This window comes from Amblyomma mixtum, chromosome 2, assembly GCF_055824585.1.
Source record: "Amblyomma mixtum isolate Tamu chromosome 2, ASM5582458v1, whole genome shotgun sequence".
Taxonomy (NCBI): domain Eukaryota; kingdom Metazoa; phylum Arthropoda; class Arachnida; order Ixodida; family Ixodidae; genus Amblyomma; species Amblyomma mixtum.
The window spans coordinates 19,218,064-19,232,007 of NC_143013.1; the positions used below are offsets into that span (position 1 = coordinate 19,218,064).

The following is a 13,944-nucleotide window of genomic DNA, read 5'->3' on the forward strand; positions in this document are numbered from 1 at the left end:
ACTCATGTACCACTGGATGGTTCTCATTTATTTCGCGTTTTTGTTTCTTTTACTTCCTGTGTCACTGAGGTTTCTTCACACCACATGCCTCGATTGCAGTCGCCGGTACTTTTCTACTTTACCACTTTTACGTTTCAACTCAGAAAACTGTCTCTTTTCTTCATCCTTGTATTGTAAACCCTCATAAGAAGAAGGTCATTCACAGCTCCCTAATACCCGACACGGCTGTCCTGTTTGTTTGCCACGTTCGAAGAGAAACCAAAACCTCAGTGAAAACCATGTCGTCGTATCGTGAGCGACAGTGGCGTGCAGGCACGTCATGTGCACTTTCATTAGGAGGTGTGGGGTTCGGTCCCCAGTGACGCCGGGTACCCACCGGGGATGAAATGGGTACAAGCTTCTCCTGGCCTGGTACTCGGATTATGCAGGGTGAAATGCTTTGGAAATGGGTCTTTAAGCCCACCTTAAGTAAACGAAAATACCTTGCGCCATGGCGCTTTTTGACCGCACATTTCCTTGCGCCATAAAAATTCATCATCATCATCATCGTCGTTAGCACCAAATAGCGTCGATGTATGCTTGCAGGCACTACGGTCCTCAGCCCAGTTATCACGTCGCATCTTATCTTGCTCAACTGTGACAGCAGGTGGAATTGTGATTGGTTATTACAGCTCATCCTTATAGCGTCAGTTAGATCGGCACTTATGGGATGTCGGTGAGGCAGGCGTACACGTCCGGTTATTAACACAGTATAGCAAGTTAGAAGCATGAAAAATGGATACAGCACAGCGCCGGCCTAATGCTGACAGCGGAAACAGCCTCAGTAGTTAGTCAGTGGTGTATTTCTTTCCTATTTTTGCCTTGTATTTTAATGGCCTCTGATAGTTATGAGCAACAAACTTGCAGATATGAATTCTATCTTACTGGAGGCCTTCCGGGCAGTCGACTTTAGAAATCTTATCACAGAATCACCGACATATCCACCGGGCTGAGGCTGTTTTAGAAACGGTGCATGATATGCAAGCGTTATGCGTTACCATCCTACACTTTGTACTAAGAGGTCGTCTCGACAGCTTTCTTAACTGCGGCTCCTCCTAAAACAACAGGATACAATATACTACGTATATTGTACAATATACGTACAATATACTACGTATATTGTACTACATACTACGTACAATACAATATACTACAATACAATATACTACGTATATTGTATATTACATATTGTATATTGCATATTGTGTATTGTATATTTTATATTGTATATTGTATATGGGCCGCCGCGGTGGCTGAGTGGTTATGGTGCTCGACTGCTGTCCCAAAAGACACGGGTTCGATCCCGGCCGCGGCGGCTGGAATTTCTTTGGAGGAGAAATTCTAGAGGCCCGTGTACTGTGTGATGTCAGTGCACGTTAAAGAACCCCAGGTGGTCGAAATTTCCGGAGCCCTCCACTACGGCGTCTCTCATAGCCTTAGTCGCTTTGGGACGTAAAACCCCCATAAACCATACGCCATATTGTATATGGTATATTGCATATTGTATATTCTATATTGTGTATTGTACTACGTATATTGTATTCCCGGTCAGTGTGGTAAACCCGAACTCTATTTAAACTGTGGTCAAATGTGAGCCCCTGGCCGCCCGCAGGTCCTCCCCGAGCGAGACAACGCCTCCGCTGACGCGGCGCCCCAGCGCCGCCGAGCGCCGCAAGATGTGCTTCGTGCGGAAGCAGACAAACTCGGCGCCCAACTCGATGGACGAGGAAGTGCCGAGTCCGTCGTCTTCTTCGGTCTGCAGCGGCGGCGCGCCATCGACCGTCTCCTCGTACCTGTCGCGCAACACGTCCGTCGCCTCGGCGCCCACCTGCACCTCCTCGTGCGGCACCTCCTCGGGCGGGGACCGGGCCGGATACTTCAACTTCGAGTCCATGCAGCGCCTCCTCGACCTCTCCATGAAGGTGCCCACCGCCGAGCGGAAGTCCTTCTATCTCGATATCCCGACGCAGGAAGGTGAGCATTCGACACCTCTCTCTCTTTCATACAGAACCTTCCTACCATCCTTCCCTCTTCCCAGACTAATATCCCACAGTGTTTCCAGTCGAAGAGCAGCGGCCACACAAGACCCATGCATGTCAACGCTGTCACAAGGTGCTTCGTGCATCGACACCGTGGCTTAGTAAAGTAGCCTTCTGCGTCGATTTGAGGCCATAGGATTAATGAGGGCGACGATTAATTCGTGGCGGCAAGGCACCTTTGGACAAATACGTCATGACACGAGGTGTTTTACAGCGAACAGCTGTAATAGGGAGCTCAACCCCACTGAGATTCTGTAATCCGCCCCCCACAGGGACGGACAGAGGTTGTGCGAAGAGCGTACATACGGTTTTTGTGCAATCTATCCCTCTGCAGCCTTATGATCACGAGCGCTCCTCACGCTCTCCTCCTTCACTGCGGCTCTGAGAGGAGGTCGCTTGTCTGACCACGTCAGACCCATTTTCCAAGCATTTCGCCCCGAAGAAGAGACCTTCAATTCAAATTTCACGCGACTCTTCGTAGGTGGAGGCACAGCGTACAGTTTTCTATCCTGGGGCTATTCAGAGATGTAGCCCCATCCTGTCCTCATCTTTCTGTGTCCTGTTTCAACGCTACGTTTTTTCGTTCAGATCTTCTGTCCATACTCACTGTTTTCTATTTGACTTAAGGCTCCACGGAGCGCACCGCCCTTTAGGTCAGCCAATCGGATGTTTAGGAAAATACATTCGAGTATTCTGCAAGCTTCCTGTGCAGGTCATGTTTTCTAAATGCGCTGTCCTGAGTAGCGCAGCCCGCAGCATGGCTGGCTCCCAGAACACATAATTTCAAATAGCGCAACGTTGCAGGTACAACGAACTACCTTATTCTAAAAGACGTCTTCACATATATGCACACAGGGGACAAATAGGGGAGTGATGAGCTCGTCGACTTGGATGCACTTGCTGCACCGCTTCTTTAATATTGCGCGGCGGCACCGTGAGCTTTAATAGCAGTTCAGAAAATTATAATGGAGCTTCACACTATCACTATGCAACTAGTTCCGAAAATGATGAGTGAGATTAGCTCGTGTCGCTGGCTCACCACGGTGCTACCGCCAAATAACAACCGAAATGACCGTTACCTTCGCGCCATTTAAATCAGCAGCAGCTTTTGCCGGATACAATTAAAAAAAAAGCGGCTTTTCCCCGTCAAAGGACCCCTTGCAGCCAATGGCGTGGCCTGATTCTCATGAACCTGGTACCGTGAGCACCATGACAGTGCAGCGAGTGGCGTGACATAAACCTGCTAGCGAGAGTACCGTTACAATGCACGGAGTGGCGTTACACGAACCTGCTAGTGTAAGTGTCATGGCAATGCATAAAGTGGCGTGACAATGCATAGAGGGGACCATGTGCCCGACAATGCAGGATGGGGACTACCCCCTTCCATCCACCGCTCCCTGCATTGTCATGCTTCTTAGAAGGTTCATGAGAATCCGCCGACGCCATTGGCTGGAAGGGGGGGGGGGGGGGGCCTTTGATAAGGAAAAGCCGCTTCGTTCTTGAGTTGTATCCGACTATAGCAGCGTTAACAACGTATCGAAATTTCATGTTCCAAATCATTGTAAATGTGACGCTTTTTGGCCTCGACTTACCCCTAGAAATCGCCGTTCTTCGCAGAAATCATGCGCAGTTCGCCAATGTTCTTTATAACACCACCCGCGATGTCGACTTCACTGCACAGCAAGTTTGACGCCACGTGCTATCGGCGTCGAATTAAATGTGAACGACAGAGCGCGTGGCCAAAGGTCCAGTCTGCCTATCGCTGTCTGAGATAGGAGCACTCATCCGGTCGGCGATAGTTTTGCTTCTGTTTTCTTTGACGTTCGTTTTTTCGCTTCGCCACTGGAGCGCCACATCCGCGCCTCCCATCGACCGCAACCAGATCGGTCTCTTTCACCGTTCGCATCGTAGCCAGGCACTGATAACACACTGTCGATGGAAGCAAAATCAATGCGCTGCACGCCAGGGAGCTAAGCGCGCTCGCTGCAACCACGCGGACACTATGCCGTGACGACTTCCGGTGGATGTGACGTCACACCGTTCCCGTGGCTTTATCGACGTCTGCGTGATTTCGACGCAATTCTGGACATTTTTGCCTATAATTAATTAACTAATTAATCTACAGTCATCAAACTTGGCTTCTAGTTTCATTTCTTCCTCCTGTATTTGAAGCATTCATTGGTTTCCTTCTATGTTTTTTTTTAGTTCCCGAGTTAAACGCGTGTTACATGCTTTGTTAACGGACGACAGTATGAGCCCTTAAAGGCCTTCGCCTTAAAACAGAAGATAAATTATTGCAGACCAGATGAGTGCGCCTATCTTTGGTGACGACAGGCAAACGGCGTAAACTAGACCTTTGGCCACGCGCTCCGCTGATCGCATTTCATTTGACGCCGACAGTACAGCTAACTGTCTGCCCCTGAAAACACCGTCGCCTCCCTGATTTCAGACTTGGTACGTGATATTCACCGTCATCCTGCACTTCTGCATCTGATTTCACTTAGGAGACTGCAAACACCGTGAACTCGTGACGAAATGTTAGCTATTATTGCGAACTTTTTTCAAACTAGTTGAGAAGCGCAGGGGATCACTCATGGCAAGAAAATTATTTATTTGTTTATATTTTATTCAGGATATCCGCAAGGGCCCTCAGTTTGGGAGTATTACATGAGGGGCAAAACACAAATACATAACAGGGAATACAAAAGATGAAGAGAAATGGGGATAAACTCAACAAAACAAATAAAAAGGCAAGCGTATTCGAAAAAGGAAATAAGAATAGATATTTCCCGAAGAGAAACAAAATAAGCAGAACCAACGAAGAAAAAAGAGGCATGGCAGGAAGTATATTTTAGCAACGCTCGAATTTATCAAGTGGAGCATCCGAGCTCTCGTTGGGTCTACTGCTCACAAGAACGTGACTCACTTTGTTGCCTCTTTCATCACCTTCTCTGCTGCCATCTTTGCCGTCGGACAACGCAGTACGAAGAACAGTAATCGTGCGGTATCGAAGGCCCGTCATGGGTACGATCCATTCCTCGCCTTTCTCGCCGATTTCTCATCGTTTTCAGAACATAACTAAGGGCACCACTTTTGAAATAACAGCCCCGCCGCAGTGGCTCAGTGGTTACGGCGCTCGGCTGCTGACCCGAAAGACGCGGGTTCGATCCCGGCCGCGGCGGCTGAATTTCGATGAATGGCGAAATTCTAGAGGCCCGTGTGCTGTGCGATGTCAGCGCACGTTAAAGAACCCCAGGTGGTCGAAATTTCCGGAGCCCTTCACTATGGCGTCTCTCATAGCCTCAGTCGCTTTGGGACGTTAAACCCCAATAAACCAAACCAAACTTTTGAAATAACACACTTCTGCACAAAGCGCAATGCGAAGCGAATACAGGAAGTAAGAAATTCTTGACCCATTCGCCTCTTCAGGTCAGCATACCCTGGCTATTTTTAAACCGCAGAACATATCGCATCTCTGCGTTGGCGTCGTGTAATACAGAAGCTGAATTTTCTCACATTGGCTAAAAATATACTCCATCTCCATCGTTTCTTTTGCCGCACGCGCGAAGGCAAATGTAATCTGTGACGTCACATTTTTGCCCGTCCTCCAGCACCCATCCCTAGCCTCAAAAAGTAAAGTCTTTGGAGTAGTATAAAACTTTGGAATAGCTCAACTGAATAAGGAGCGCCATCTAGCTTGCAGGAATTGGTCGATTATGTAGCTAGTAAACTGCTGGACGTTTTTTTTTTTTTTTTAATGTCTGAAGTGAGAGTATTCCCGGACTTAACATAACCTCAGTACAACGCCTTGAAAAACATCACCCAGGCAGAAATTTTTCTTCTCCACATTCATTTCCCGACTTTACGAAGTGCGTTAAAGTGACATCGAGAACAAATTGAAGTTGGTGTTTATTTATAAGGTATTGCGTTGCAATCACGAAGAGACCATTCTCACCGAAAATGGAGTTTTTTATAAGATATAAAAGATTTTTAAAAAAGAAACGAAATACAGGTGTCCCCATCACCGGCATATTTCGCAACTAAAATCCATGCGTCAACACCGATTTTCCTGCGTGGATCCCGGATGCTGCGCTACAGCATCATTCCCTTTTAAACGGCGGCAACCCAACCTGTCCTTTTCGCTAAAGACGCCATCAGTTTAAATCGACTGGCAGGAAGGTTTTTAAATCCAATTTTCCCCGGCGACAAATGCGTCGTTCACTGGCGGACAAACGTAAGCATACGCAGAGAGAGCCCTATAGGATCGATTTTCATTAAGAATAAAAAGCGCAAGAAGTTGACCTCGGTGCGTCTCTAAAATACGAAAACGGTCTTTCTTCGACACGTTTCATCCAACATCTCAGAGGAAAGAAGGTCAAATTTTATTTATGCCTCAAGCTTCATTTTTTCTCTCTCTATCTGTAATCAAGTTTCGCAATACAGGACCTTTTTAGAACTACCCGTGACATAACAGCCTGTCTCGCCAACGCGTGTTAAGGGAAAAATAACAACCCCAGAACATCTCTACCATCCTCTGCTTCCGTCTCCCACTATTTGTTAAACCTGACCACGTTCCCCAATGGTTTCTTTTTTTTCTTGTCACTGCGCCCTTTTTCAAAACCAGGAAATATCGCCAAAGTCCAGAGACCCCCCCACCCCTTTTTATCAGCTTCTGAAGAGACGTCCGGCATAGATCATCGTCGATCCTGTATTTTCTGTCGTTACGCTTAGACCCGCGTACATTTTAGTCTTCTTTGTACAGTGTCGTCGATGCGTTCGTTGCGCACCATATTTTTGTTCCCGCCATCTGGACCCGCTGACGCCGCGCTGACGATGCCGCCGCCCCCGCCTTAGCGCCAGTAGCGAGAAACGCTAGCGCCCGAGCCACCGTTCCACAAATGGGGCCGGGAGTGTCGTTCACTGTTCACGTCGCCGCTTTCGAGTCCACCTTGGCGCGCCGTCGCCACCCATTCGAGCACGCTTCAACGCCGCCTTCTTTGTACTTTATGACGCGAAGCTGCTAAATTCCTTTGTTTTGTTCTGTTTTTCTCTGGTGGCCGCCTAGCAGCCTCTTCCGTTTGGTTCTGTGAATTTTGTTCCATTTATTTTTTACCGTAGCCCCCATTTTGATATATTTGACGTCCGTGACCGACGGCACCGACTGGAACGGGGCTTCGCACGTGTATAGACGTGTTCAGCAGAGACTGGCTCCTGCTTGCGACAGCGCGGTTGTTGCCGAAGTTCTTCTCAGGATTTTGGAAGTTGACTATTCTTAGCACTTTTTTTTTTTAAATCTGCAGCAATACTGTGTAAAAAGAGAGCACGATGGAGTTTTGAAGAAACAGTAGCCAAGCGGTGACATGGGGAAGAAAGCTATCTCCATCGTTTCGTGTCTCGCTCAAGAAGGAAGATTTGTGTGCGGACGGCAGTAGCGTTCTTTTTCTTGTTGAGAGTTCTTGTGCTATTTCTTCCCCTCTCTTCAAATGAGTAGCCGGCGCCAGCCAGGCGTCGACCTCTCTCCACGGGGTCGTAACATTGATAAAAGGTGAGACAATTGGACAGATAATCTTAGATAAGCAGCCGCACACTAAGAGTGCTTCAAGCCATTTTGTCCCTCCCCTTAGCGCAGGCGCAGTTTTGGCCCCGTGACTTCCTTATTCAGTCGATGAAAGTCGGAACCTCTGGAACTCTACCTTGCCTTCTGCAGTGGTGTAGGAACCATGGGAAATACAAAAGCCATCTCCATAATATCACTCATCGAATAAAGCTGATCCACTTGCCTTAACGGCAAAATAAATATTCAGACGGCCTCTGGCTAAGATTTACATAATTTATGCTGCAGAGAGGGCTAGGAATGCTATATTTTCAATTCAAACTTCCGCGTTGCGTACTCAATTCTACTCCTAATAATGGAGTAATTAGTCCCTGATTACTAATCTTATGTAAAGTCTTTGTCAAAACTAACCAGGCTGCATGGTTTGCTTCTATCTCGTACAGTGGAGTCCTTACAGATTCCCTGAAGCTGAAATGGTCGTTAAAGGGAAGGACTGGGGGTCTTCTTACCTTACAACAGCTTTTGGTCCTTAGGAAAGTCACAAGGGCTACACTATACAAACTAGAAGCAAACATGCAGCCTGGTTACTTTTGACAAAGACGGTACATTGGGGGCTTGCCTTAAACGTTGGACCAACAGGGTTATACTTCTGAAAATTGTTTCTTACGGGATACTTCGCGGGAGTAATTATATGTATATTGTTTATATGCGCACTTACTAGCCACTACACAAAGCGCAGTGGTAGAACAGGTACGCGATTGCCCAACAACAAATGCAAGTACGAATGGGGTATGCGCCATAGGTGCATACGTGGTAATGCTGTCTTATCGCGCAGCTCTATTTAAATGGGCAATTTTCCTAGTTTGGACAACCCCAAGTCGTTATATTTCATAGTCGTAACGGTGCATCTTTCAGGGCGTTGAGAAAGTATCACAATTCAAATGCGCCTCATAAAAAAAAATTGAAAGCAGGAGTGATGCTTTGTGAGGCTACAAGAGAACACGCGCAGAAATGTTTTCATGAGAGGTTGCTATACTAGATGTTCTTCCCCGCTCATCATGCATTCTTCTTAGCCCGTTTTGTAAAAAGAATAAAAAAGACAGAAAAAGGACTGCTGCTCTCGTACACGTTCAGGCTAACAGAAAACACCAGCCGCCTGGTCTCCCGCGTGCGCTTTTATACGATGCGTCTCACATAGAAGTTTTGCTACGTATGTTTTGTTTTTAAAGAGCGACCATCAGACAGGCCGACTGCACAACCCTGCCAGTCGCACGAGCGACCTAAATTTTCCTTTAGAATAGCGCACCTTCACTGTGGTGCCTTATATTCTTTCCACATTTATTCACTTAAATTACTCGTTTCTCTGGTGCGCTCCCCTTATGCCGTTTCCAACCGAAAACAAAACCATGCAGCGCCTTGCAAGCTTGAACTAATGAGCTCAAGCTAATAAAATTCTGAACTCACACAACCTGATGCACGTCCCTGTGACTGGCAGGCTTTCGACCTCTGTCCAACCGCCATAAAGAGACAAGGAGGCTTCCAGTGCTGAGCCGTTGTAAAGTGCGAAAAGAGCTCTGAGGATCCAGGGCCTCCCTAGAACTAGAACCAACTTTCCCATTTTACAAGCTTTCCAGCGCTGCGCCGTTCTAGTGAGAAAGAACAAAGGATTTCCTTTTTCCTTCTCTCGAGCAGCGCGGGATAGGAAAGAGAGGGAATAAAAGAACGACGCGAAACTTTATTCTCCGCGCTCGCCGCGCGGTGCTCTAGACCGTGTACGCAATTTGCCATTGCGAAGCATAAGGAAACGAACGGGACAGAGCAAAGGGGAGAGCGGGGGAAACAGCCGCGGCTCTTTCCTCGAGGCCGTTCTGTCTCCGCTCTCGTGTTGCGGCCGTGATTGTGTGCGCCTGTGTGTCCCGGAGCCGCGAGACGTAGCGCTACGTGGCTCGCGCTGCGCCGAGGGAAAATGCGAGCGTAATGCCTCTTACGTGACGCGCCGCTGGACACGTATTAGTGCCCCGCCTCACGTGCGCCGTTCGGATGGAGGGGGCCGCCGTTATGCCTTGCGAGGTGAAGGCACACCCCCTGCTTCTTCTCTCTCTCTCTCTCTCTTTCTCTCTCTCTCCCACTCACCAAAGGCGTCGAGAGTGGAGAAGGCGAGGCGACGCGCACTCGGCTCGTGTTGCACGAGCGGTCGCCTCCGTCACTCCTCTGGAGTTGCTACGGAGATGGCGCAATCACGTGAGATCACGGGCGTAACGAGCAGACCTCTGTGTCCCGACGGCGGACTCGTAATGCTCGCGTGAATCGTGCGTCACTTCGTCGAGCAAAGCTGCGAGTCAGGCAAGCTATACAGCCGCATGTTCTGCGAGGTGCCATCGTGGATGCTTGCGGGCGTGGTTCGTTTGGGTTAAACAATCGGGAAGCTGAGAATTATGTGCTAAGAACTGTAATTTCGCGTAATGGTCAGAGCTTTCGCCGTTCAGTTGCCGCCCTGCGTGGATTTGTCATTACTGTGCACTCTTTTGGAAGGCAGCCATGAATTTAGCTTGTAACTTTGTTAATCTACCTGACGGCGTGAGACCTTTTAATGAAGCTACGTACATCTTGCTTCGACAAGGCTCGTGGAGACAGCAAGGGAGGAAACCGCCTGTTCCGTTCCGTGGGAGGAGCTGCGCTGCAGCTCTTCGCGTATCGAAGAAAGGAACTTATCATTGGTATGGTTGAAAAAAGCGCATGAAGACGACGACATGACAAAGAACAACAAGGATGAGCGCTAACTACCAACTGAAAATTTATTCCTGATAGTACAAGTATTAATATAAAGCTATGAAAAGACTGAACAAATAAAAAAGAAAAAGAGCAACAAAGCACCAATCGGCAACATACAAAAATCGCCAACCAGCAGAAGTAAAAAACAAAGAACATAAGCAACGCAGCTCAGTTATTTCACTGATAACCCAATGCGGACGCTAAAACTGGAATTCTCTATCAGTCACCGCCACTGAAGCTTGCCTGACACACATTTCCCTCCACATAGACATGTGGAAGGCTTCCATCAGTTCGCGGACTAACTGCTCTCGGTGTCTGAACAGAATCATCACTTTAGCAAACAAAGGAATGCATTTGTTTTCTTTTTCTTTGTGTCAATGATCCCGGACGTGCGGCAAAGCTTCGGCAGATTATTAAGTGAATCCCTGACAAGCAATCTCCTGTGTTCCCTTAACTTCTCGTGTTTATACATAGGTTGGTTTGGCCGATGTGCATAGCACCACATAACAACGGAAACTTGTAAACTACCCCATGCCACAAGTGAAAAGCAGGACCTTGGGCTTAAAGCTGCAACCGTTCTTTCTTTTTCTTTTCCTGCCATATCGTCCTGCTGGCACCGTACCTTAGAACATATTTTGGTCAATTTTGAGGAAGCAGAAAAGACTGCTGGTACATTATATCGTCCTGAAACATTTTGAATCCAGTGCGACATTCGATGTACTACATACATACGAAACCGTTGCAAACCTTTGTCGCTCTCCAACCAAATTGCTTGGCCAGGGGACGGTAAAGGAAAAGAAAAAGGAAAAACAGGAGCAACATTAAGCAAAGGCCCCATTCGTGACCTGTGGCGTCGGGGTATAGTCTACAAGTTGCCGTTGTCATGTGGTGCTACGTACATCGGATAAACCGGCCGACGTATAAACGAGAGGCTAGGGGAACACATCACTTAATAATCTCCTCAAGGATTGCCACACGTGCGGGATCAATGACACCAAAAAAAATTCAAACCTTTGTTTGCAAAAGCGACGATATTGTTCAGGCGCCGAGAGCAATCAGTCCGCGAACTGACGTAAGCCTTCCATATGGGCATGTGCCAGTAAATATGTATGAGTCAACCTTCGGCGGCGCTGACTGATAGAGAATCCCAGGTTATAGCGTCCTCATTGGGTTATCAGTGAAACAACTGAGCTGTCTTGCTTATGTTCCTTTCTTTAACTTCTGCTGGTTCGGGGTTTTTTTCGTTTGACGATTGCTGCTTTGCTGTTCTTTTTTCTTTTATGCGAAACATACTTCTTTAGCTACCACTTCAGCCCTTCACCGTGGTTATGCGCCTCCAAATCACGTGATACATGACGTCACACCACGTGACACGATGACGTCACGACAGTGGAGAAACGGGGGCCCACCTCGCGCCGTCGTTGTGGTTGTGCGCCTCCAAATCACGTGATACATGACGTCACACCACGTGACACGATGACGTCACGACAGTGGAGAAACGGGGGCCCACCTCGCGCCGTCGCTGTGGTTGTGCGCCTCCAAATTACGCGACACGATGATGCTTCGCATTCTCCAGGCTTAACCAAGTTAAGCCTCAGCCATTTTTTCGTTAAGTTGAGAGTTAGCGCTCGTCTTTGAGCGCGCGTCTTCACGCGCTTTTTTCCACCATGCATATTAACCAAATCGCCCAACTTTCTGCTCTAATTAACCAATGGTATCAGGTAGTATTCGATTCCCTCCTATCACTAGCCAACGTTCTTGACGAATGACCTGCAATGCCTGCTCGCGAAATGTGGAGAGAGAAGTGCATTCCCCCGTAACGCGTTAGTTGTTGGCGCCTCGCATTCCCTTGTGATTTCTCTCTATCTGCTTACACAGAGACAGTATGTGCGCGTGCGTGCTAAAGATAAAAATATGTTTTAATCCGAGCAGAGCTGCGTTCGCAGTCTGGCGCTGTACGCAATGAAGCAACGGGCTGGAATGCGAACGATGACATTCCTGAAAGCGGCAAGCGGAGCATTTTATTTTGGAGCAGACTGTAGACCTTGAGTGCAGACCAGCCCGTACCAGTCTGCGTGCCTCGCCCTCAACACACCATCTTTAGCCCTTTAGAACCCCATTCCTTGCACCTACATTATGCTATATGGAAGAAGAATACGTTAAAAATGTAAGCTACAGAATTCCTTGTCGTGTCGCCGCTGTTCCTTTGCTCCAAGGCACACACACTATACACATCCACATTCCCAGAGCACATCCTTCCGCCCTATTCGAAATTTATTTCCGCACAACACGCATAATAGGACTCTGAGAACAGAAGTATGTTTCTAAATTTAATCAACAGACGCTACGAAGTTCGTTTGCAGGCAACAAATCCAGCGCTGTGCGATTGTTCATGGTTGGTTTTGTGCTAGCTTTATACGTGGGCCGTCTAAAGTCTTCTTCCCTGAATTATTTTACATGACGGAAGCCAACACTCATTGTGTGTGTCATTATAACGAGCACGTCTTTCCACCCCCTTTCTGCTAAATTATTTTAGCAACGCACTGTTGCACAGCGCATGATGCATTAAAATCCCCGCCCACAAGAAGCGGGGTGTTTTGGCCAGCAACACGCAGACTCCTTGATGCCCTTCGGGCCATTTCAGGAATGTTACATGCATCGCTGAGGCACTCTGAAAAGACTAGCTGCTTATACTGTCTTGCCTGAGTTTGACTGACGCATCGCACCCTCATCTCCCAGGCCGCTGCGGCTCTCCTTTCTTCAGTTTCGCGCGCGCCTAGATTTGCCGCGTTCTACTGCTCTGTTAGCCCGGCCCGCCACAGACAGCTATAGCTTCAGTCCGCTTGCGCTTGAAAGTGACTTCTTCCTCGCTTACAGCATTCATTTCGGCGGCATGCCAGCTGCATCCTGACTGCGACTTCTCTTTCTCGACTGCATACTCATGCACATGCTACGAGAAACGCAGCGGCGACCCACCTCCTAACCGCAAAGGTCAAGGCTGGTGAAGATCAACACAACCAAGCACACTGCGCACACCCTTCTCCACCCCTGGTCGCTGTCATCGATTTCACCGCGGTAACATCTGCTGCTTTCCTTATGAATCTTCACGGCTCGTCTCTCTAGAGTTCCCTTGAGTTCCCTACAGTTCTCGGGTCCACAAGATAACGTAACTTCCCTACACGGTCATGACTCCTCACCATCTCTACGGCTGCTTCTGCTGTTTGTCCTGTTTCCCTCTTCAAGTCTCTTTCCCGCCCTGGCAACGCCTTCTTCACTCTTCGCACTTCAACGCATCTCCATTTCCTAAGTACCGGATGTTACAATGGACAAAAGGCCAGAGTTCGTCACGAACTCCCGGAAGGCTTTCTTATCTCTCGAAAAGGGCTGAACTTTTGGTCCCGAATGAAATTTCTCATCAGTTTCTTGTCCCATCCTTCTTCGCCGTGTTGAAATTTCCCATGTATTAAACGAAGCCTGCGTTGTTCACTGAACTCCTCTGAAGCGGCTGGTAGCTAGAAACGCGTAATGTGCCTGCTGCAT

The 13,944-nt window shown here is 48.1% G+C and overlaps 1 protein-coding gene across 5 annotated transcripts in view; it reads left to right on the plus strand.

Moving 5' to 3' along the window:
* The window catches only part of LOC149358579 (uncharacterized), a 268,691-nt gene that overhangs the window by 123,019 nt on the left and 131,728 nt on the right, over positions 1–13,944 (plus strand). For all 5 annotated transcript variants that reach the window (XM_089570691.1, XM_089570693.1, XM_089570690.1 and 2 more), the window contains one exon: positions 1,652–2,013. In XM_089570691.1, coding sequence (XP_089426817.1) covers positions 1,652–2,013 — 362 coding nt within the window. The remainder of the gene's footprint in view (positions 1–1,651; positions 2,014–13,944) is intronic.